At 43.2% G+C, this 24,091-nt stretch overlaps 2 protein-coding genes across 4 annotated transcripts in view; one reads left to right on the forward strand and one right to left on the reverse strand.

The window, feature by feature from the left end:
• Nucleotides 1-15,651, reverse strand: part of LOC119164256 (toll-interacting protein) — a 30,072-nt gene extending 14,421 nt beyond the window's left edge. The window contains exons 1-5 of one of the 3 annotated variants that reach the window (XM_037416404.2): nucleotides 15,580-15,651; nucleotides 8,095-8,271; nucleotides 6,654-6,787; nucleotides 2,400-2,448; nucleotides 514-666 (exon numbers count right to left, since the gene is read on the reverse strand). In XM_037416404.2, coding sequence (XP_037272301.2) covers nucleotides 514-666; nucleotides 2,400-2,448; nucleotides 6,654-6,787; nucleotides 8,095-8,271; nucleotides 15,580-15,627 — 561 coding nt within the window. In that variant the 5' untranslated portion in view covers nucleotides 15,628-15,651. Of the gene's footprint in view, nucleotides 1-513; nucleotides 667-2,399; nucleotides 2,449-6,653; nucleotides 6,788-8,094; nucleotides 8,272-10,817; nucleotides 10,963-14,993; nucleotides 15,437-15,579 lie in introns of those variants that run through there. The other 2 variants (XM_037416403.2, XM_075871284.1) reach the window with 2 other exon arrangements.
• Nucleotides 15,652-15,774: 123 nt separating this feature from the next.
• CCT2 (chaperonin containing TCP1 subunit 2) overlaps nucleotides 15,775-24,091 on the forward strand; it is a 44,350-nt gene continuing 36,033 nt past the window's right edge. The window contains exons 1-2 of the mRNA XM_037416405.2: nucleotides 15,775-15,903; nucleotides 18,042-18,195. Coding sequence (XP_037272302.2) covers nucleotides 18,049-18,195 — 147 coding nt within the window. The 5' untranslated portion in view covers nucleotides 15,775-15,903; nucleotides 18,042-18,048. The remainder of the gene's footprint in view (nucleotides 15,904-18,041; nucleotides 18,196-24,091) is intronic.

A 24,091-nucleotide genomic window follows, 5' to 3' on the forward strand; every position in this document is an offset into this window, starting at 1 on the left:
ACGGTGTATGTGAACACTGCAATATTGTGCTTGACAGTCTGACAGTGCATGGTGGTATGAAAGCGTGCAACAATGCACAGCATGACTGTGTACTGTGATTGTGCAGAGCGTGATTGTGTACACAATTGTGTCTGAGGGCTTGACTGTGTGAAAGCACGTGTGGCGGTGCACGACATGGTATGGCCATGTACATAACCATGTGACTGCATGCGAGAACTGTGACAATGCACATTAGTGTGATAGCATATGTGGCAATCTGCATAAGGGTATCGCACAGAGCACACCACTGCGGGAAAGAGCCTGTGATGATCTTACAACGAATGTGACTGCACAACAATGCAGTCCTACACATCATGTGGTGGATGACAAATAGGCTTCAATGCTTATGCCTCCATGACCATGCATAACAGTTTCAATCATTTCAGTGTGAAAAACGCTTTGTTTCATTCACTAAGTATTATTACAAGATTACAGAACAAAACGACCCATGGGAGCTCTTATCGTCACACGCACCTGATAGGAGAGGACGAGGTTAATGTTGCCTTCCTTGGATTCACCCTGGCGACCTGAAAGTGGGTGCCAGATGTCGACGGTCTGGCCGGAGAAGACTGCCTCGGGGATGACCACGTGTGCCCAAGCGATCTTCTCATTCACCGTGAATGCACACTGCACAACCGCCAGCACATGCCAAGATTAAAAAATCTATCCCTTCCAGCAGCGGTGTATAAAAGTGTACACATCAACTTTGGAGGCGCGTCACGCACAGCGCACATTCCTGCACACTTCCTGGGTGGAAGACTTTCAGTAATTTACCACAATCTTCCCACTTTTTTTTTTTTTTTCATATATTGCTGTAAAAGATCAGTTAGCTGGAGACACCCATATGTTTGACGATCGTTCAATGTGCCGCGTTGTAGGAACAATGTCAAGATTCCTTTTTTTATTTGCTCGAAATAAATGAAACCCAAACACAAACTGAGCATGCAGTTTGGGCCTCACATTCGATTCATTCCATGCAATAACTGAAAGTGGCTGATTGCCAAATCATTAGATATTTAATTACGTGCTGATTATTATTAATTACAGAAAGTCACACCAAACAACACAATCTTCAATTTCTTTCCTGAAATGTAACACTGAGTGCCTTGGAATTATGCTGTATTTACTTGAAGCCCTCGCAGACACTTGGATCATAATTCAGGCATGAAGGGTTTATTGGAATAATTTCAACACTGACTCAAATGACAGAAACCTGCACCTTAAAATGACAATAAATGAACAAGCTATTTCTACAGATGCTTTGTTCTCACTGAAATTATGCAAATATAATTTGCCTCACTATTTCATGCACATATAAGCAGCACTCTAATTTTCCTAGATTCAAAAAAAATTCAGCAACCAACAAGAAGAACAGCTCCACATCAGTAAAGCATTTCATTTCTCTAACAAGATGAGCATTTAAAGGTTTCATTATTAGCAAATGTTCCTGGCATTCGTTTATTGCAAAATGCTTTCATGAGTAATACAGATAAAAAAAATTACATTTCAGATTCTGAGCACAAAAAAAGCAGTGGCAACCATGACATCCTAATTAAGGTTGCCAAAATAAAAGCGAGTAGATCACATGGGTACAAAAGTGTTTGTGCACTGTGGCAGATACAGATATATACAAGGCACCCTAAATGTCTGATAAAAGTGGCACACTGTAGTGGGCAATCTGGAAATTGTTCAGCAGCTCCATAAACGACCATTTGAAGGCATTCTTTTACTATGTTCCAATCAACACTTAGGTAATATCAATAACGAGTATCGATGTGCCGTCATTGGCAATCTTACAGCAACCACATGTCTTCAACGACGATGGTACCATTCTACACTAACAAATCAACTGCCAAGGAAGCATTGAACTAAATACTGTACAATTCAAAGAAGAGCACGACCAGAGAGTGCATTATTGCATTCCCAGCCACTATTAGTGCAAAAATGCCATCATTCATTGCTTGCAGTGATAGCTGCCAGCACAGGTAGCTATGATATCAGGCATTTTTTGCCAAGAAAGGAACAGATGAAAAATCTGATAATTTCTTTAAAATTTGGGTCAAAAGAAATTATGGCCTCAAGCTTGAAACCCATCGGGCAGCCTATAATGTAGCACGTCACAGACTACATCAGACAAATCAAAAGCAAGCGTGGCCATGTTGCCTGATGACAACTCACAAGCTGCAATTATTTTATATAGTAATTAACAGGCTGTTAGCTTTACAACAAAGAAAATATGTGACTGCATTAATGCAAGACCTTAGTTTACTCCTTTGATGAAGCTCATAATAACTGCAACAGTGAACATGCGTAATGTGCACTGGCAGAAGAAAGCACTCGACATGAAACTGTACCCTTACCTCATCATAGATTTCTACGAGGAATGCCGTGACGCCCGGTGAGAGGAAGCTGCAGAAGACGAAAACATTCTTCAACTTTGCAGAAACACCCGTCATACCAGAAGACAAGCTATCATCAGTTGCTCTTTGAAATGAGCAAGTGGTTTAACAAGAATCGCAAGACATTCCCCGTTCGCTAGCCTGGTGCGATCCAACGGTGACACAGGTACACTCAAACCTCAATAGAACATACCAAGATATAACGAAATATTGGCTATAACGAACTAAATGAAGAATACTCTTGCAATAGATATAGTGTTAGGAATATGCCTATATGAGAAATTTTTCGATATAACAAACTTATTTTCGTGCAACATGCAACTTCATTATAATGAGGTTCGAGTGTACATGCATTTCACTGAAATGCATGTACACTCAAAGCATCATTTCAAGCGATCTTTATCCTTATCTGTTCTTTGATATACAATTCTGGTTTCAGAGATTGCATGACATTCCCGTTCACGACTAAAGAAAATGCGAGAGCTTTGCAAATGCCGATGAGAATTGGAATGGCGTTCTGCTTACATTCTTAAAATGTCGCCTGAAGCTAGCTTGCTGCTCTGTATACCACACATTTCATATTATTCAGATCAACAGAATATGCATGCAGGCTTTCTCCTATACTTCTACAAAACTAAAATTGCCAAACCACTGCTTCTTAACCCTTTGTTTCCCATGAGCCATACAGTTGTGCAAATGACGTTTTTTTTACATATATTTATTAGTAGCATATACAAAAGAGCAAATAAGCTGCAAAAATGGAAATCCTAGCTTTATTTCTAGAAGAAAACGAGTGTCCACATATGTGGACAGTAGGAACACCAGTTACACAAGGTGAAACTGCTCGAAACAGTTTGTGGGCCCATCTACCTCAATGCACAGGTAGACTTTGCATTTCTTGCACTGCATACGGGTTTTTCGTTTGCACTGTGACATTTTGCAGCGTTGAGCGTTCGGTTGGGCGATTTTCACAGGTATGTGATTTACACAGTCGTACCGCACTGCACCAGGAATGTCCGAGGCTCGATTGGAGAGTGAGGTGGAGCTGACGTCTCTTTCTTCTTCAACATCCTCCGCTGCCTGCGCAGCTTTCATCAAGCCCAATGCAATCTGCAGCTTGAAGTGAGCCAGTTGCATCACTGATCCCTTTGTGGCACGATACAATAGCCAACTGTTTACGACGGCTAAATCGAGCAGGTGAAAAATGATTCTCTTATACCATTTTTTCGTCTTCAGGTCATTCCTGTAGAAGGCAAGCAGCTGGTCTGCCCTGTCTACACCACCCATACTTTGGTTGTAGACTTTCACAAGGCTGGGTCTCTGGACATCAACGAAGGATTTCTTCTTTCGGTCATACCTCCGACAAGACCCCACAGGGTTCACACTGTGCTTGTTTGATCCAATCGTTACAGTTCGGTTGTCATACCACTGACAGATCACAATTCCACTGTCTTTTTCGTGGCGGAAATCAAATGAGCCACGCCCATTTGTTTTGAGCTCCTTTTCATTTTGAAGGGGACAGCGACCAGTCCTCCCGCTTCTGAGAGTTGAAGTGCATCCCAGATCACGCTGTTTCATTTCAGCAAGGAGTTCAGCAGACGCGAAGAAGTTGTCGCAGAACACTTCTTTTTCTTGGCAGCCTTCTGTCAGACGCACCACTATCTTCCCACTTTCGCCAATTGCATGATGAAGGTCCGCCGGCTCAGAGACAAGGTTGTCACCATACAGCTCGAACCGGTACACGTAACCTGACCTACCAGCTAACGTCCATACTTTGTAGCCCCATTTTCTTGGTTTTTTCTGCATGTAGACTTTCAGGCTGTGCCTACCCTTGAAAGGAATCATCATTTCGTCCACCGCCAAACATGGCTCCATTTCTGCGGCAGCCAAGAAGTTTCTGTTTAGGCGTGTGAGAACGGGGCGCACTCTGTACAAGCGGTCATACCCATCCTCTCCTTTTTTCTTCTCGTCGTCATTGTTTGCGGCGTGGAAAAGAGAAATGATTTCATCAAACCGGTTGCGAGACATGCATTCTGCAACGTGGGTTTGACGCAGGAGTCGCGACCAATACATCCGCCTGAAAGGTAGGCACACAACTGACATGTACAGAATTATTCCTAGAAATTTCCGGATTTCATCCACTCTTACAGGCTTCACCTTTGTTTTGTTGTTCTGAACCCGGAACCGATTGGTCTCAAATGTTAGGTGCTCAACTAAACCATCGTCTACGAGCTTCGAGAACATATGGAGGGGTGTTTTAGCCTCTTCCGGAGTGACCAGCGGCACAAGTTCACTCTCGGGAAAGCCTTCGTTGATAGGGACGTCTTTTTTCACCCAATGCCAAATCTTCTTCACCTTGTTTTTTACTGTGGATGATTGCTGTACTTCTAAGTCTTCATCGTCCGATGAGTCCTCTATGTACTCGTCGATGGGGCCTTTGCTTGATGGCTCTGCTTCAACGCGTTCATCATCGGAGCTGTCCAAATCAGAACACTCGCTTCCACTGGGCCACTCGAAAAGGATAGCTTGTATGTCTTCATCGCTTAGCCCTCGTCTGAAATAAAGTAGATAAAGTCTAAGTCGAGCTTATAAATACCGTAGTTCACCCCATTACAGATAAAAGTTTGTTAGAGTCGCGATGTAGCGAGGCGCACTCCAGTACCGTGCGGCGTTCTATCAACATTTCGCGAAACTCCCTGGGCCTGGCGTCCACACACGTGGACGCCGCCACGGCAACTCGCTTTACAAAAGATCTACCGCTTGTATTGCAACAAAACTTGGACATAAACAAGATACACGCTTCCGTTTTCTGTTTATTACCAAATATTTCACAAATTCTTAGGAATTTAGAGGTAATATACCAAAAAAGTAGAGGTACCCACCTTGCGGCGTGGCTAGAGGAGGACGCCATGTTCCTGTGTGCATTTGCTGCTGTTCCTTGACAGCTACCGCCATCTGGCGGTGTTTTTATGAAACGCATGATTGGCGCGAACATTTGAACTCGATTTTGCGGTGAGGTGTTCGCTACAACAGCAAAAATTCACTGATATGTTTTGTCCACATATGTGGACGCTGGGATACAAAGGGTTAATTACTTGACAGTTTTTATTCTTGCCACACTACTGCTTCCATTTTACAGTCCAGCCTGCATGATACTAAATCTTGGTATAAGAAATTAATGTTTATATCGAAAAGTTGCGACATCTTTTTAAAAAGTGCTTGCAAAGGTATAATTGTGCTATGTTGAACATAAAATTAATGTCCACCAATTTCATTATATCAAACAGAAATACATTTCATCCCTGTGTGTGTGTGGTTTTGCTGACGGTATCATGATTGCAATGTGCTGCAATCCACCAACAAATCGGCACAGTTTAAGAAGATTCTGTCAGGAAGGCCAGTGAAAATAACCAAAGAAATTCACATGCAATACGGGAAAATCAGCGAGACGCACTACTCAAAACAAAGATGGCTTGTGCAGCTGAGGTCCTATGTAAACAGCACAATGACAGAGTGGCTTTAGTATTCTCAACTTCAACGCAGTCATGTAATGCCACAAAGCATACTGTAATTTAACCCTTTTTTAAGAGGCATGCTTTGAAGTTTGCGGGTATAAATCGGCAGCAGCAAGCACAGGACCAGGTTAACTGGCGGAACATGGGAGAGGCCTTTGTCCTGCAGTGGACGTAGTCAGGCTGATGATGATGATGATGATGATGCTTTGAGCAGCATTGTCTTTTATAGGAGATGTCTTATAAGCAGGATACCTCACATGCATTTTTTATCAACAGATATTTCACTGTCGGCACAGTGGTATCTCGTACACCAATTTATTTCTTATATCGATGTTTCTTATAAAGGAGCTCTACTGTGTAGCATAGCATTGCAGTGAACCACATTACGGTGCCTCCATTATTAATATCTAATTATGAATACACTAAACAATTATATAATCCTTGTCAGATAGAATATCTATACCTCATAGTGTACCAGTCCTGCTTCAATGCCTGCCCTGAAGAAAGCACAGTCCTTTACCCAATAAATAAACCAAGATTTTCACAGCGAATTGAGGTGAACAATAGGAAGGCATTAAATCACAAGATCCTTACATTCACATGAACATATTTTAGTGAGTAAACCTACACTTTTCGAATGGCTGTTTAGAGCCCACCACCCCACCCTCTTTCCACAAGCTGTTGTTTGAACAGGCCTTACCAGTGAAACAACTTGTTCCAGTGAGGGGTCTTGGCACCGTTGTAGTCCGTATGTGTCTCGTACACATTGTGTCCAATGCGGATCCGCACGTAGGGGTCCATCCGTGTGACGCCATAGTTCTTCACCAACTTTGCCTGCACGAACAATGCAAGAGCTCAAACACGTTAAGTGACTGTCGGCATCAGCACCAGCATGAGTAATGTAAAAAACTTTCACCGAAAAACCTGTAAGTTTAAGTTGTCGAAATGGTCAAGAAAGGAAAAGAAGACAACTACCAGTTTGTATCACGAAGCCGAAAAAAAATCCGTACGATTTCTCAGAAAGAAAAGCCTTAACGAGCTTATGGTGTAAAAAAAACACGAAAAAAGGACAAGCGCAAACTATCAAATAAATTTATTCGTAAAAGCACACACATATATACACACAGGTCAACAAAGTCCAATCATATTAGCAGAAAAAAAAATATATTTTAGTGGCACGAACTCAGGTAATCCATCTCCATGATTGAGGGCCTCGCCACGCATGTGTCACCTATTCTAATAATAAAATATGCCTCCTCTATTTCTTGTGCAACCTTGCCTTTCATTCTTCCGAGCACCCTAATCTCAGACAACAAGGATTCCCAGCCGCATTCCCTGCAGTGCAACGAAAGATTTGAACAAGGTGTCCCCCTCAAAGACGCCTTATAGTCTAACAATCTATTGTTTACATACAGGCCCGTCTGCCCGACGTAGCACTTTCCACAAAATAGTGACTTTGTTCGCATCATAAGCTCGTTAAGAATGAATCAACTCACCCAACAAGTCACTCTGCTGAAGAAAAGCCTCTTAGATGCTGAAAAATTTGTCCTGGTCTGGGGTTTGAACCCGGGACCGCCTTTTCGGGGCGGTCGCGGGTTGAGCTAACCAGGAAGCTAGCAAGTTACAGCGCAAGGACAAATCCATCAACAACACGAAGCACATGAGAACTCGAAATTCTGTACACAAGTATTGCAATACTGTTTACATTAGTAGCTCTTACATTAGGCTTTTTTACATTTGCAGCTCTCGCAAAAAATCTTCAATACAAAAGTTGTAGCACTTGCTTTGAAACATTGCAATATTCAATCTATGGAAACATAACTCCCAATTCGCACCCACATCGGAGCACAGGGCCTACAGCATTTTCGTTTGCATCGAAAATGCAGCCACCGCAGCCAGGATTCGATCCCACGACCTGCGGATCAGCAGCCGAGTACCTTTAGCCACTAAATCACCGCAGCGGGGCCAGCCTTGAAAAAAACAAGACTGCATGTCAAAATGTTGGCTCCAGTGACACCCCGATTTTCAGAAATTTCTCATCATGTCATCTACAGTTTCCGCAGAGCCTTCACAAGAAACGCAGCCTACTCACTGCAACTACCCCTGAAGGCCTGCTACTACTCTCTCAAGTGTGGCCTCACCTGTATGACGGAGATGCTGAGTCGTCCGACCGCCTGGGCAGTGGTGAACGCCGCTCCAGAGAGCTGCTGCTGCAGTGCTATGGCCGTCTGCTCGTCTACCGAGATCTGGCTTTGCGAGCCAGTGGTGGGCGTCGTGTCCACGCGTAGGAAATCACCGGGAAGCTCGCCAACCAGGAGCTACAACACGAAATTCAAAAATTAAACTATAAAGGAGTACAAAAGACAACAATATTTTAGTGCAATTGAACTCCCTTGTAACAGACATGCGGCCACACAGCAGTCCTTGCCTCTTATACAGGGTGTTTCAGCTAACTTGCACCTAGTGTTAAAAGAAACAAGCATATGCACTACAGATGTCAAATAAGCCCAATATAGTTCTGAGCCGTACGCAGCATGTCAGAATATTTACTCCAATCCTCCAAGCTGTGCAATTAACACAGCTTGCTTAACGAGCTTTTTACATTAGTAGCTCCCGCAAAGAATCTTCAAAACAAAAGTTATAGCACTTGTTCTGAAACATTGCAGTATTTCATCCATGCAAAAATAACTTCCAATTTGTTGAGCTGGGTGATTGACAAAGATTGTTTAATCAGCCTTTAGGATAGTAACTCTACCAAAAAACATCGACTATAAATTTTGTAATGTTTACTGAGCAAGCATTAAATTATTTCATCTATGCAAAGATACCTGCACTATTTAATTTTTTTGTCCCACCTTCTCTAAAGAGTACGGGAGCTTAAACAGCATTCATTTTACAAGCCAGCTGAAAACACCATGTACCATGACGGCAGAAAACTGCACAATACGACGTAGACAAGAAAGATCAAACAGGACCAGTGCTCTCTTGTCTACATTGAATTGCAACGTTTTCTACATTGATTATGTACCGACAAGATCAAGTTAATATGCCTTTAGAGGTCATATCTAATAAGTTGTCTTTCACAAGCATGGCATCACATCACCTATTTCTGGCAAGCTCTTATTTCAATGATGGCACACCGTGTCTGTCATACATTACATAAGCACCTCTTGTCTTTAAAGGGGTTCAACTGCGTTAGTAGACTATATTTCTACAATGGCAGAAGCACAACCATTTTCACAAGAAAGGCACTTGGTAAGAAAGAAAACAGGAAAACGAAAAATGAGGGGACCCTAAAGCTTCGCCTTTAGGAGTTGAACGCGATAGCGACATCCTGTTCCTAGTGCGTACTTCAAACACTTAGTGCATGAAAACTTTTCGAATGTTCTATGCAATGCACCCACTACGTGGCCTTAAGGTAATAGGCGCAGTAGCGTGTCGGCCTTTTGTAGTGGGGTACCTGATTTGAACGACGGAGCCATTATGATAATGACATATTCTGACGCCCATTGGCAATGAACGCTTGTACCACGCATTATTACTGCAGTATTTCATGTTGCATTGTGAAGCACGTATACAGAATGCATGTGTTTGTGAAGCATGAAAGCTACTTTCACTGCATTTCCAAGCAGAGGAAGTTCTTTTCACTGTTTTCACAAGCAGAGGAGTGGCCATATAGTAGAACATCCACTTGCCACGCAAACAACCCGGGTGTGATCCCTGCTTGGACCCAAACTACGCTGGTTTGGTCCCTACTCTGCTCCAAGATATTTTATTATTTTATTTTATTTGCATCATTCCGAATTTTTCAGTCACGCATAAGATGATGATTTTACCCTGACAACCATTGACACCGACGCCGGAATTTTCGCGAAACGAGCTTTTTAATGCTATTGCATTCAACTGCTGGTGGTGACGGCACCCTGAAGTCACCGTACCAGCTAGGAGCAAGTTCAAGTTTAGTATGCAAGAAATGTACACTAATCACTCACAGGGTTGATTCCGCATGCTCTCAGGCTATAATGCAAAGGTTGTGGGTTCTGTCTGCAACTGACAGTGAGCAGACTTTTGTTCATTTTAACTATTTCGCTCATATTGACGAGTGCAGTCGTGAGGAGATTTTGTAATGGAAAAACAAATGATGTAAGTGCTAATTAACAAAAACTGCCCCACACAGAACCCATGGTGACTGTATTTGTCATAGTTGCATTTCCTGACGTTACATGAAACTTGAAAAAAAAAAACATTTGATAAAATAATCTTCATTTTGTCCAGCTAGCAAAATCTTTAGTGTACTTTCCCTCTTTCTTATTTCATTTAATCTTAAACATCATTCTGACACTTCCAAGTTACACACCCTATGCTTTCCTTGGCCTCATGCGCTGACTTTGTTCAGTTATGTCCAATGAGAAACAGCCCCTCAAATCCAATTTTCCTCATTCATTCCATATTCCATGCGAGGGAGACGCAGTGCTACAAGTAAGCACATTGCTCAGCGATGAGAAAGCTTGCAACGTGATCCTTGTTGCATCACCAGAATTATGTTGTGTCAAACAGGCTCTTGCAATCACTGTACACCACAATGCATTGCATCAATACCACAAGGACACAATGGAAATGCAGGAAGCTCTTACGGCCACACACTCTATATCCCATGTTTCAGTTACTATAAACTGTACAAACTAACATTTGCTTGGTCAAATTAGTCTAAAAGAAAGCTTGATTCAGCGCAGTGTCCGCTTGCACAAATACATTCATAAACTAACCTTGTGTTAAGTGAAATGGTTAGCATACTCCTCTTTGCAGTGAGTGAAGTTCTTTCCACCATCAAAATTAGAGCGATATCCTAGCAAATGTCACATACCGTATCCCGCAATGGTTCCATTAAGTCAACTGGCTATGTAAATTTCCACAGTGAAATAAACATCGGAAAGTCTATCTAGCGTGTCGGGGCTCAACCCGATGTACTTTGAATATGCTCCCACAACTGACGATGCTTTTCATTGTCTAGCTGTGCACGCATATTTTTCAATTCGTGCGTTTCAACTGCGTCGCCCATTGCCACTGACGTAGACTTGGAGCGCAGCCAAGCAGCATCCGAAACAATGGTCTTTTCTCTTTTCTAGGCTCATCATTATTCACAATCTGCGACAAGCAAGCAAGTTGAAATCAGTGAATAAAAACAGATTTTAAAATGTTTTTGGTTGACTGAAACAGTCCATAATGGTATCTTGATGGCAGGCTAGTTACTCAAAAATCACTTTTCATTAATTTTCATCCCGCTTTCCTCAATGTGTTAGGTGACAACCGATTCCACAGTTGTAGAACAGGGCTGAATTCTTCTGCAGCACAGGTCATTAATATAAGCGCACTTGACAAGGCCTAATGCTTAGAACCTGGCTAATTTTTCGATGTAGGGGTTGTGTAAGAAATAATCATCTGTACGCCATAAAAGCGGCATATTTATCATTTGTAATGTCAGCACGTTTTTATAGATGTAGAAAAACGTCAGAACAATAGTTAATATAACTCTTCATTAAAATACTGCTTACAACACCTGCCTCAGCTATGCAACAATGTCATCATGAATATCAATTGTCAGGATGTGATTTTAAATATAAAATAACTTGAAACTGACTCGATCTGAATTCCTAACAGTTATTTTTTTCATCATGAGAGAGAAAGCAGACACTATATTATTGAGCATTTTAACTTTTTTAAGGCCTCTATAATTCCGCATTTGTCTAAATAACCTCACATGAACATCCCTCAGCTATGAATTTGGCACGAAGGTTGAAAATGTGATTCAGATATTCATTTTCTTTTGTATCAATAAACCTATGATGGTGAAAGCAACCACATTAAGAGTACAATGTATTAATCAAAATCGAATCACTGTTTCCCTTTAGTGTTCCTTTAGAGTGGCATACACCCAACCGGTCAGATAATAGGAACACGATAGCGCACAGTCCAGCCATAGCCGGAAAGCACTATCCAGACAAGAATGGCAGGTACTGTAAGTGTATCTCAGATAACACTGAAATGCCTGTGCAACAGACGTGAATCAGAGGAAACTTCAAACAGAAGAGATTTCGTCATGACAAAAGGTCGCTGCATGTTGTTGAAACTCCACCACATGCCTCTTGCAAAAAAAAAAAATTACACCGGCACGCGACATCGAACATGTGAAACATGGTCGCACGGAGAAAACATTTCTGAAAATGCAAATAAACTTTTGAAAAAAAAATGCATGTTTCAATCGACGTGATGCCCTTTAGAGACCAGGGTAAACACTTCCTGTACCTCCATGATGCTTCTCCGCAAAATGACAAAAGCCATCGCTTGCAAAGTGCACCCGTGTTCAAACAGTTATAAGCTGTGTAAGCCAACTGAAATCCTCCCCCCCCTCTCCTTTTTCACACGAGTTGCTGATGATAACGCTTCCTTGCACCTGAATTGATGGCTTTATCAAGTGTCACATATGCACTCAGATTATAGTAAGCAAATGCTGAGTTTGCAAACAGACTCGTCTTCATCAACATGAAAGTTTTGCTGTATGTTTTTAAGTCACAGGGTCTCCACAGTGTGTCTCCCCCCCCCCCCACACACACACACAAGAAAATAACGCAGGACAAGTGGCGAGGTTTGAAAATACTTTAGATACCATAACTTTAAACTAAATTTTCCATGAACGAGCCGAATCTGGGCAGACTGACATAAAGCACATAAAATGTTCTTAAATATGCAAATATCCAACAATCTTTCGACAAACTAAAGGAGTAACGACACAAAATTTCAAAGGCGTGATAACTAGTGGGATAGATTAGTGCGAATATGCATGCATCTACAAAATACCAATGAACAATATAGCCTGAACCATATTTAGAATCAATGTTAAAGTGCGTGTCGAGGCAGCAAACATGAAACGTGCCTTTGGTTTTTGTGTAACCCGAACATCACCAGCATCACGAGATTGTATTGGTTGCCATGATTCTTGTGACCACACTTCAATAGAAAGTGGGGGCAGGCTTTCACGGGACTACAAAGGCTGATGTTCTTGCCTCGGCAGTGAATTTTGGAGAGGCCATGCATATTTACGTCTTGGAGGAAAAAAACTGTCAATGCGGTACCCGTGTGCATGCAGTTTTGCTTTGTGCTCACCTAGCCAACTATATTTACACAAGAACCATTCTGGGTCCGTCTTCACTTGGTGCTTTCTGAAACCGAAACTTGGCGGTATAAAGCCAACTCCAAATAATTCATCTTTGCGTGCTTGAGTAAAGGAGCTTTCCAGCAGCGATAAGTAGGTTGCTAGCTACCTATTAGTACAACAGAAAAACCAGGATGCAAAATTTTCCAGTCAGTGCTCCTTTAATGAAAATATAAACATTCCTTCGACTCCTGGCCATTGCAATGTTCTTCAGAGTCCAGCATTAAAACACTTTCGATATTTCGCCTCTCGACAAAAAGAGGAAAGTCATTGCTTTGGGCAGAAGACCCTTTCTCAAGCATTTACAGCAGCGTAGGCGAACTGACACCTCCCCCTTGGACACGGGTTGCCACCGATAAGGCTCTCTTTGCACGTGAATCGGCGACCTCGTCTCATATCGCGCACGCACTTCGCATTATACATAGCAAACCCGCGACTTCGCAAACAGACTCTTCACCGGCAACACGTGCACACCCAACATCCGCGTATTCCGGGATGCGCTATCTGAACGGAGTGCAAGGTTTTCGGTGTCCCGTGGCCGAAGTCGATAAGGGACCGCGAAACTGAAATAAAAGACACGCGCGTGGCTGTCACGTGATCAACGCGTGTAATTTTCTCCGGCCACGTGACCAATGACGAGGCGCGAGTTAACACACGCGGGCGGTGCAGAAGAGGGCTCCTAGATGAATGACAGCACGCGAACCGACAGTTTTTTTTTCTTTTTTCGCTCGGTCGTTTTCCTTTACGACGCCGTTATCTCACTTCCCACGCAGCTGCCGGGCACATACCGCATATTCTCGCGAATAAGCAGAACTAGAAACCAAAGACGAAGGCGTCCAACACCCACTTTTGAACGCTTTCAATGACGAGGCGGCGCACAGGGGACCCAATCCCGCATACTTTAAATACGACGCAAACGCTGGCTTATGCGTCAGAGAATAGCGTTCGACGCATGCGCAGTGGCGGCGAACTAACGCAAGCTCAGTCGGTCATATTTCATATTTTTCGTATCATATGACACACCGCCCAGCCCATCACGAGACATTAACTTTATAGTTAAATCAGGTCTGCGCAGACGGGGCGTGTTTCGACTTCTGCGCACGCCACGGGAGGGGGGGGCGTACCGCGCGGCTTGCTCCGCATAACGGGATACTTCGAAATTCCGGATATAGCGCAACGATTAACAAGGCTGCGTACTTGCATATATAGGGAGCGCTACTGCGGTTAAACGGTTTACGCAAAACCAATAACTCGTCGAAGCCGCAAGAACGCGACGCGAGTAGCAACTCGATCCACCGCGTACTAATTGGCCCGGCGACAGTTCGAGCGGGCAGTGAGGCCTTCGTCGGGGCGATTTGTCATTGCCAATGCAGCGACGCCCTGATTGTCTTGCGCGATAGCCGCGAAGAATTTGCGCGCCACCGCAGCGCGACTGGAATTCGTGTCCTTCGAAGCACGCACTCTCTCATCCCGCGTTGACAACAGCGCGGCGATACAGTAGAAAACAAAATAAAAAGAAAGAGCTTTCTAGAACAAACGCTCAGAGAAGGCGTCGAGAAGACCAGACGCGAGTTACGCAAATATCGTGGAAACTGCGGGGTGTCGTCCAAAACAAGACAAAAAGAACAAAAAACGTTCGCAACAATGATCATCCAGACGGCTACCGTAATAACTTGTCTCGACGTCTTTTAGGGCCGGAAACGAAACAGCTGACAAGACCGACTGTCTCTGTTTCTCGGCGCGCAACGCCAAACGGAACCTTGCGCCTGCCACACGTATTAACACGCAGCACACTCACGATCGGCATTCCCGTGCCGTGGTGGAACGTACCGCGTTTTGTGGGAAGTGATACACATCGTATCGAGTAATCCGGGTCCGCTCGCCGTAGGGCCACAACCGCCGAACCGACGTGCAGCCGCCGATCGGAAATGGAACGACGAAGGGGATGAAGAACATGTCCGTAAAAAGAGTTGCGACGCAGCCACCACTGACAGTCGCGGAGTGACGCGTACGTTTCTATAATAGCGTAGGTGTATGCGACAAATTTGAAGCGGTACGAGCCAGCAGCGGAAGCGGTGACGCACAACGCCAAGCAAATGCGACGAGGTCGTGTAAAAAAAAAAATGACCGAAGTTTCACGCGCCGAGCTGAGAATTTTTTTCACGACCCGCAAAAACAAACACCTTGGCGAAGGGAAACAAATAAACCTTTCCTTTTTTCTTCGCGCAAGACATGTGATCGCGAGGCCGATGACATCACATAGCTGGCTACCTTACGTCGGCTGAAACCCAAACTGCTGGGACGCTGTTAGACGCTCGAAATGTGGTCGAGACGCGATCTGAACTGTAGTCGCGAAGTAGGGACCCATATCGGTGGGCTAAAAGCTGCTATCAGGTACACAAAAACGGTAAATCACCTGTTTTCTCCGTTCCGCTGTCCTCGCATCCGCTGAAGCAGACGCCATGTTTGTTTATATCGGCAAGATCTGTGAAAGGCAGTAAAATGAACAAGCAACCACATTTTCGTAATAAAATCAAAATATTACTTGAGTCAATTGCTTCTCACAGAAATCAAAGTAAGTAAAGTTGAAACTCTAAATTTATGATAATAAATTTGATGCCTTAAAGTGGTGTTATCGTAAATATATACGAAACTGAGGCTACTGTATTGGGTAAATGAGCGTGCGCTTTGTGGTGTGCTTCCCTCGTTGAATTAACGTGCTCTGTATCCCTAATCGCCGGTAAGTTCTCTTCTTCTTTTCCATAAGCGAAGAAAACGAAGTAGCGACCCCGCGAAATTGGCGCAAACTGCGCGTCGTTTCGAACACTTCGTCTCAAAACTTGTCACGGTGTCGGCATGGATGGCGACGGTAGCTTTTGTCCGGGAGCCAACACGTGTGATCCTCTGAGGTCTGAATCGACGTAAACGCCCAGTGTTCCAAGTAACACTTAGCGCTGATTCACGGGACCGCGACGAATAGTTTACGTTTAGACGTTTCGATTCCAGCGCATTCTAACTGAAACGGGAATCGAGCTGTGTGCTTGCGATTGCACTTGCAAGCCGATGTGCCAACTTGATTCATACTAGTGTCAGTTCGAACTTTCGCCAACGCTAAACTGTTGCTAATGTTGCGTTCGCGCTTTCATAATTTCCATGCCAGTAAGTGTCATCGGTGCTAGGCGTCAAATCTTGACGCAAACTTCGCGGACTGATGGCATTGTCGTGGGCGGTCGACCTGTTGCCGAAGGTAGTCGCAGCGATTCCTTTTATGGGCATGGTTTTCACGGCCCTTCTGTCAGTGTTGGGAAGTTTATCGGGCATTCGTGTTTGACTTTTGCGTTGTTTTAACCGCATCGCAAGCTTTTGTGAAGCAAAAGTAACGAAAACAGTTTCAGATTGTGCCTCTAGATCTCGTAACGTGAGCGTCCTAACTAACACCCTTTTGGGAAAGGGAGAAAAGCTCGCTGGGAGCGCAGCGTAGCGGCTAGGCGTGGCACTTCATGTAGGAAACTGTTTTATTGCGCTAAGCTGTTATTACTAACTTGGCCTCTGCTTTTTTCGATGAGTCCTTATAACCTTTCTTTTGGCATCTTCACCATACTGCTAAAATTTCCTGCTGATTGTAGATGCTGCATTTGGCCGCGGGTTCGATTCCGTTCAAAGCGCCGCATTAAATGATCTGTTATTGGAAAACTCGAGTCCAGAGTTGGAAATATTATTTGAATAATGTTATTATGCAACATGTCACTACACTATTCTGCGGTAATGCAAGTGTTGCTTTTGGGTGGGGGGAAGGGAAGACTTCAGCAGTACTGATCAATCGGGGTCGCTGGAGCACTCTGCAAGTTGCAGGAAGTGCGATGTATTCATCCTTGACATTCCTTACTGCGCACATTTGCTGGCTCTCAACAGTGTGACAAGTATGTATAGACATGAGTGTGCAGTGTTTAGTTTGATTCAGCACTAAGTTGAGGCCTGTACTCCCTCGATGCAGAGTATGCTTGAGATTATTGTGAAGGCTGTCGCAGACCTGAACATATTTATTAGCGTACAAGGGAAGTTTTATGCCTCTAGTACGAGTAGCTGGTGCTCGTTACCAAAGTGTAATGTGTCATGTAGCAGTGAAAAGGTAAGCAAATAACACGGGACTTGAGTCTGAAACTGCTAATTTGATATATTGGGCAGTCATTCCATAGAAAGTTACACAACGACGAATAACTGAGAAACACCCGAAGTAAAACTTCTGTGATCATACCCTTCTGAGGTGTTTTGACTCCTGATTGATATGTGAGGTTTAACGTCCCAAAACCACTACATGATTATGAGAGACGCCGTAGTGGAGGGCTCCGGAAATTTAGACCACCTGGGGTACTTTAACGTGCACCCAAATCTGAGCACACGGGCCTACAACATTTCCGCCTCCATCGGAAATGCAGCCGCCGCAGCCGGGATTCAAACCCGCGCCCTGCGGGTCAGCAGCCGAGTACCTTAGCCACTAGACCACCGCGGCGGGGCGTGTTTTGACTCCTGTGATTGACTCTAAACTGAAGCTTGTGAATGTGTGCGCTTCACTATGTTTGTGCGATAGACTAATGAAGTGGACACGGCAGGCTACTGTCCCCCTCTACTTGTTTTATCCATTGTCTAAACACTGTGAAGTGTGAATCCTTACCAACTTGTTCAAGTTTCTATTCTGTTGCAAGAAACTCGGGCTTCTGTCTCTTGGGTGCTGGCCTTAGTTGAAAAGGAGTAAAAAAAAAAATGATAGAAAGCATCGTTGAGTGCCCTCTGCAGGCTTGCCTGCTCAATGTAAAAGTTGGGTACAAGTCGACATGATTTCTTTCTTTAATTTGGTTTCTTTCTTTTTTGCTTTGGTAGAATATCAATGTCACAGATGGGCAGCTTGAGCGCCGTGCGAATCCTCAAAGGGGACGCGGAGGAGGAGAAGGCGGAGACCGCACGGCTGTCGTCGTTCGTGGGTGCGATTGCCATCGGCGACCTCATGAAAAGCACATTGGGACCCAAGGGCATGGTAAGACGGCCATGTTGCGTTTAGACGAGTCCGCAACTTTGTAGTTGCAGGAAACGTGATGTTAGGAACGTATCCTTTGAATGCCATTTGCAGCTTCGGTGATGCGGCTGTAGATTCATCGCATTGCACTCCCGTTTCACGCGCCACGTGCAATGCATATGCGGCAAGTTTGGTCAACGAATTGTATGACTCCACGCGTCTCGTGGTTGGCCTCCGTGGATGTAATTACTCATGCAAGATAAGCACGAGCCTGCACAAGAGGCGCTGCGACTGGCGGCGGATAAAATGCCAGAAACCGAACACAGCAAAACCTGGAATGACATATTGACAGCTGTGTAATGGAGTTCGTTTTTTTCTAGTGCACGAAACTCGGGGCCTGTAAGAAGGGAAAAAAAAAGTTACATTCTTGGCGGCAAAAGCAGTGAAGTATTTCTTTTGGGATAGTATACACTGCAATAAGTTTCACTAGCCTCTGCAGAGTTGCACTTATTCGAAATGGAGTGTAGTGTTTAAATCGCCGACTGATATTTCAGACCCCTTTTATTGCACAGATGTTAAAACAGCACGTGTGAACCAGCGTGAAAGAATGGGTATTTAACGTCGATGCTTCGAAGTGCATAAGAAGAGTTTGTCTCTCAGCAGTCGAGCTGCCTAAGTTAGAATAGATCGCACTATCTCTCAAATAACCGTGCACTGGTTCTGTAATATTTGATATTTGTTTTTTTTTCGTGTTTATTGGAGCATAACGCGATTGCGAATGTATACACAGCACAGGTAGGTGACTCTCAAGTTTGCAGTGGTGGGAAACCTGCGCCAATTAGAAGTTACTGTGCCATTTTGCTCCAAAAGGGTCTTTTCTGTCTTAATTTGCATGATTGCTGTCCACAGCATGGTTTTGGAACCGCAAGTGAAGTTGACAGCATGTTTCATGAGCAGTTGTTACGTGATGGTCGCCGTCTTGTACACGTTCCGTGCAGCATTTGCGTATAGTTGCACTGCTGCCAAAGCATTGATTGATTGATATGTGGGGTTTAACATCCCAAAACCACTCTATGATTATGAGAGACGCCGTAGTGGAGGGCTCCGGAAATTTAGACCACCTGGGGTTCTTTAACGTGCACCCAAATCTGAGAACACGGGCCTACAACATTTCCGCCTCCATCGGAAATGCAGCCGCCGCAGCCGGGATTCGAACCCGCGCCCTGCGGGTCTGCTGCCAAAGCATGAAACCGGCCGAATAATAATTGTGACACTTCCGCGGGATTTCATCTGTGCCTTTTATGATAAGCATTGACAAAGAATGAAGGTGGTGTGGCAGCTACCAAAACGCACGTCAGTATGAATTATCACCGACAAAAAGCATACGTGTGTGGCGTAGCGCCGCCTTAAGCATACTGCACGCTTTTAATAGCCGGCGACTATCAGAGAGCGCTGAGGCGCCGATCGCTGCCTCCTCAATCATTGTGCGGGACCGTGTTCAGCGTACATTGCTTTACTGAAACGAAAGGAGCCCGTTGTTGTGGAGTTCAGTGTTTTGGATCGTGTGCACCAAGACAGGAAGCGTAGCACATGATCTGATGAGGCGACAGCCCAAACACGCCTCTGTCCGCTGCCAGTTCCGCTAGAGCATCGCTTGCGGAAAGCTCGCATCGTCGCGTTAACGCAACAGGCTTCTTGCTGCATCTCTACACTGTCTGAAGCGCTGTGAGTGCAAGCCGCTCAGCACGGTGTGTACGCCAAGTAGGCGAAGTGCTGCAGGCAACTAGCCAGTAGACGATCAGCTCCCTGCGACCGTACCGCCTCCCAAAAAAACTCTGTCAGTTTTTGCTAAGTAGCAGATCGTGTCACACATTTATCGTGGACAGCTGATTATGTCCATTCCGTTCTTGTGTCAGTCGTTGCATTGGCTGCGTATCCCGGACCCCACAGTATTTATTTGTTTATTTTTATTTATTTTTGTTACCCTCAATCGGTGAAGCATTGCATAGGGGAACGGGTTATAAAATGAAAAATACAAAACAACAAAACAAAATGCGCTCTAAATGAACAATACTAAAGCAAAATAACATCTTTATTCAGTGAAGTGGAATAGAGGTGAAACGTAAAACAAAGGAATAGAAATAAGAGAATCACAGAGAAAATACTGAATGTGGTAAAGTTATACAATACTAGCAAAAAAATGTAGAATTGAAAGAAGTGACACAAAAATTTCAAAAAAAAAGGAACCTGCTGGAAAATGGCAGCATCTTGACACGTGTAGACAGAAAGTCATGGGAGGGGAAATAGATGGATGGAATGACTAGGGAGGGCTATCGGGAAGTAGGTGAGCTGATAAAAAAAAAATGACGAAAAAATGAGTGATCAGAGATGAAAACGATGTCGCCTGGTAGGTGATTCCTATTGTTTTATGTGACCGGTATCAAGGAGCAAGAAAATGTGTTAGTGTAGCAGAAAGTTCTTTTAACTTTATCTTTGTGTTAAAAGCGAGAGGAATGATATGTAGGAGGCATAATGAACTCACTACGTAGTACTGGATGATGGTGGGTCTTATGGAAAAGTCAAAGGTGAAAGTACTTCCGACGTAGTGATAAAGGTGGCAGTGACAAATGATGTTTTATTGCTGTTATGCTTGATTTCCGATGATAGTCTGATGGAATAAATCCTGCAGCGTTATTTTGAATTAGCTCAAGATACCTGCACAGGTTTTCGTGGTGAGGGTTTCGAATTGTAGCAGCGTACTCCAATTTCGAGCGCACAAGGGTTTTATAAATAAGCATCATGAGTGAAAGTGGGGCTTTGCTAAAATTACAACGTATGTATCCCAATGTACGGTTAGTTAGCATTGTTTGTGATAATGTTAATATGAGCATTCCATGTTAGATTGAAAGAAATGGTTATGCCTAAGTACAGGTATGACAATACTTGTTCAAGAGAAACATGACCCAGTTTGTATGTTGAGGAGCTATTGAGCTGGCGGGAAATTGTCATTAGCTTGTATTTGTTGGGATTTAATTCCATAAGCCATTTAGTGCACCTATTCATAAAGTTATTTAGGTCTGTCTGCTAGATGTTCTTATCATCATCGGTACGTATTTCCCTGTAAAGCACGCAGTCAGCATAGAAATGAATGGAAGAAGAGATGTAGTTAGGTAGGTCATTAATATATATCAAAAACAGAAGTGGTCCCAAAACTGAGCCCTGTGGTACACCCGATGTAGTCGAGCCATGCCAATGCATTAGAGCCTAGGTTGAGAGAGGAGAGCTTATTCATTAGTAAAGCATGATTGACTTTTTCAACTGCTTTTGCGAAATTCAGGAAAATACAGTCGATTTGAGATTATTTATCGAGAATGGTGTGCAGGTGATTAGTGAAAAGAAGCGACTTGGTTTCAGTGGTTTCGGAAGGCTCTTCTGTGTCGCCAGCACGTGCGATTGGACGGTCGTGCGAGTATGCCAATAATTTCTGAACATTGGCAAAAAAAAATGCTTCGTAGTGGGCACATTAGACAATATTTGCTGTGGGCTTGTGGCAGTATATTTATTCCATCTTAAGGGGTGATGGCACACGTAAAGAAACGCAAATCCATACTTTGTCATAGGCATGTGGAACCTCCTTTTGTATACTAAACACATCTAACATTCTTGTATTTGTATGAATAAAAAATCTGAAAAAAAAAATAATCTGGAGGGGGGAGGGGGCAAATGGGCGCAATGCCAGTCCCATATTCCTTACATAGACGTACAGTGGGAGGGGGGGGGGGGGCACTGCGATGAACCTTTGCCCCTGTACGCAGGGTTCCCCTGTAGGGGGAACCCTGCATACGCTAATGGACTTAGCATGCATACTACGTTTAGTGCGCAGTTAGCCGCGTTCCCGGCAGGTTCTCGGCACGTATGTACGTGTTAATGAGGTTTTACTGTAATGAGCTTTGAACACGTTTGTGTGTTCACGCGTGTGTGTGCGGGCTGCTATCAACTTTATGCTGCAGCCAGCTTGTTGGTGCAATATCCTTCGCTATTTTATGTCACTGCTTCTGCCCATAATCCTCCTTGTCTTATCTTTTTGTGCCTATTTTGTGGGTTTGCTGCTTCTGTGTAAGTGATTATGTAAACTGAGTAAAGGAAAGTGTAAATTTAAGGCTTGTTTTCATTGTTAGACACATTATTATTGAGAACTTAAGACAATAATTCCAGGGAAAGCACAAGGGCCAGTATTAGAGGTAATCGCAATGCAAATGCGAAGGAAGAAAAGTGGATAGAAAGATAACTTGCCACCGGCAAGATTCGAACCTGCGAGCTTTAAATAATGCGTCCGATGCTCTGCTACTAAGCTACATTAAACTAAATTTAATCTAAATTTTCTTCTTCTGTGTATGCTATGAAAGCCTGTGCATGCTCCAAACATGGAGGTAGCTGCTTCAAAAGCAGATTTTGCCTGCTCCAATGGCTGCTCCAAAATGCTGGAAATAATTTCTACCACTGTGCTTGCGTTTATTATTTTTGCGCAAATTTTTTATTCTTTCACTATGACGACTTTTCCGAGTAACAAATTATTTCAGCTCTCCTATGTGATTCATTGTCGTTGTATTGAGATTTCACTTTAGTTCCTAATTTGTGAAATTGAAGTACATTGTTATCTTGGGGGGCCCTAGACCTGACACACGAAGTTTCAAAAAGTTGAATTGAACCAATGGCCTGGAAACATGAAAAATTCTACTGAAATTCGGGGTGCCATGTGTAGAGATTTCAGCATGAAATTTAAAATGAAAGTTCAACCTTGATTTCCTCCTTAATATTTAATTTATGATGGGGAAACTTACGACATAATAGCTTTCAGAGTGGAGTTAGTCTATCAAACCAAATCATTTTTTCACTTTAGTGTGCTTTTAAGGTGGCAGACTGCTCTTAGACATTTTTTGTTTATTTCTTCAGTGATCTTGATCAAACTGCACAGAATTATGCAGTTTTTTTGTGCTGATTTCAAATGTTTAATTAGTTTTTTTGTAATTCATCTTATTCCTGAGATAACTTAAGTTTACCCCCTATTGTTAAGGCCACCATAGAAAAAAACTGCTGAATTAAAAATTATATTTAAAATATCCTAACATAGACTAATGACTGTAGATTGAAATAATGGAAGAGTTTTTTTTTGTTTTTAAGCCTTTCTTATTATTTTACAGCAAAATGAACTATCCATTTTCAAAAGCAGTTGGAACTGTGTTAAAATTTTGATGAGTAATTAATTAAAAAGGCTTGTTCTCTAAATTCTGCTCCCATACTTGCACCCTACACACATACAGGTTTCCATTGCAAAAAGAATTATTGTTGTACCTGCCCTAGCTACAGAGATATTGAGGCCTCAAAATTGAACAGTTGTAAATTTACTTTTTTGAGAAAAATGGAAAAAACTGAAAACACACAGCTTCTTCAAAAAGCAACAATCATGGTGTGCATGTTTTGCAATCCTCATAAAAGTGGTCATAAATTCGTAGCAGAGCTTCTAAGAGGTGCTGGCAAATTATAAAGAGTCCTCGAAGTTGGTTCCCCATTTTTTTGCAGGTTCTGCATGCTAACAGCACCAAGAATCTGCACAGTTAGAATGACATTACAAAATAATTACCACTTCCTGGCGTGTAAAAATTTCCAGAGAGATAGCAAAATACTTGCAGATACCAAATATGTCAGTTTTAAAAAAATGATTTTTTTTTTTTTTTTTCACTTTTTGGTCCCAAAGAGCAGTTTGCCCTCTTAAGGAATGAGTGGAACTGTTTCATGTTGGTGATGAGCTGTAGATATTACTTTCCGGCAGCTCTTCCATGGTAGGACTTCCAAGTCGGTGAACGCATTTAATACATGTGATCTCAGTTGATGAAGGGTTTCTCTTGTTTTATCTTAA

The sequence above is a fragment of the Rhipicephalus microplus genome, chromosome 8 (genome assembly GCF_043290135.1).
Source record: "Rhipicephalus microplus isolate Deutch F79 chromosome 8, USDA_Rmic, whole genome shotgun sequence".
NCBI lineage: Eukaryota > Metazoa > Arthropoda > Arachnida > Ixodida > Ixodidae > Rhipicephalus > Rhipicephalus microplus.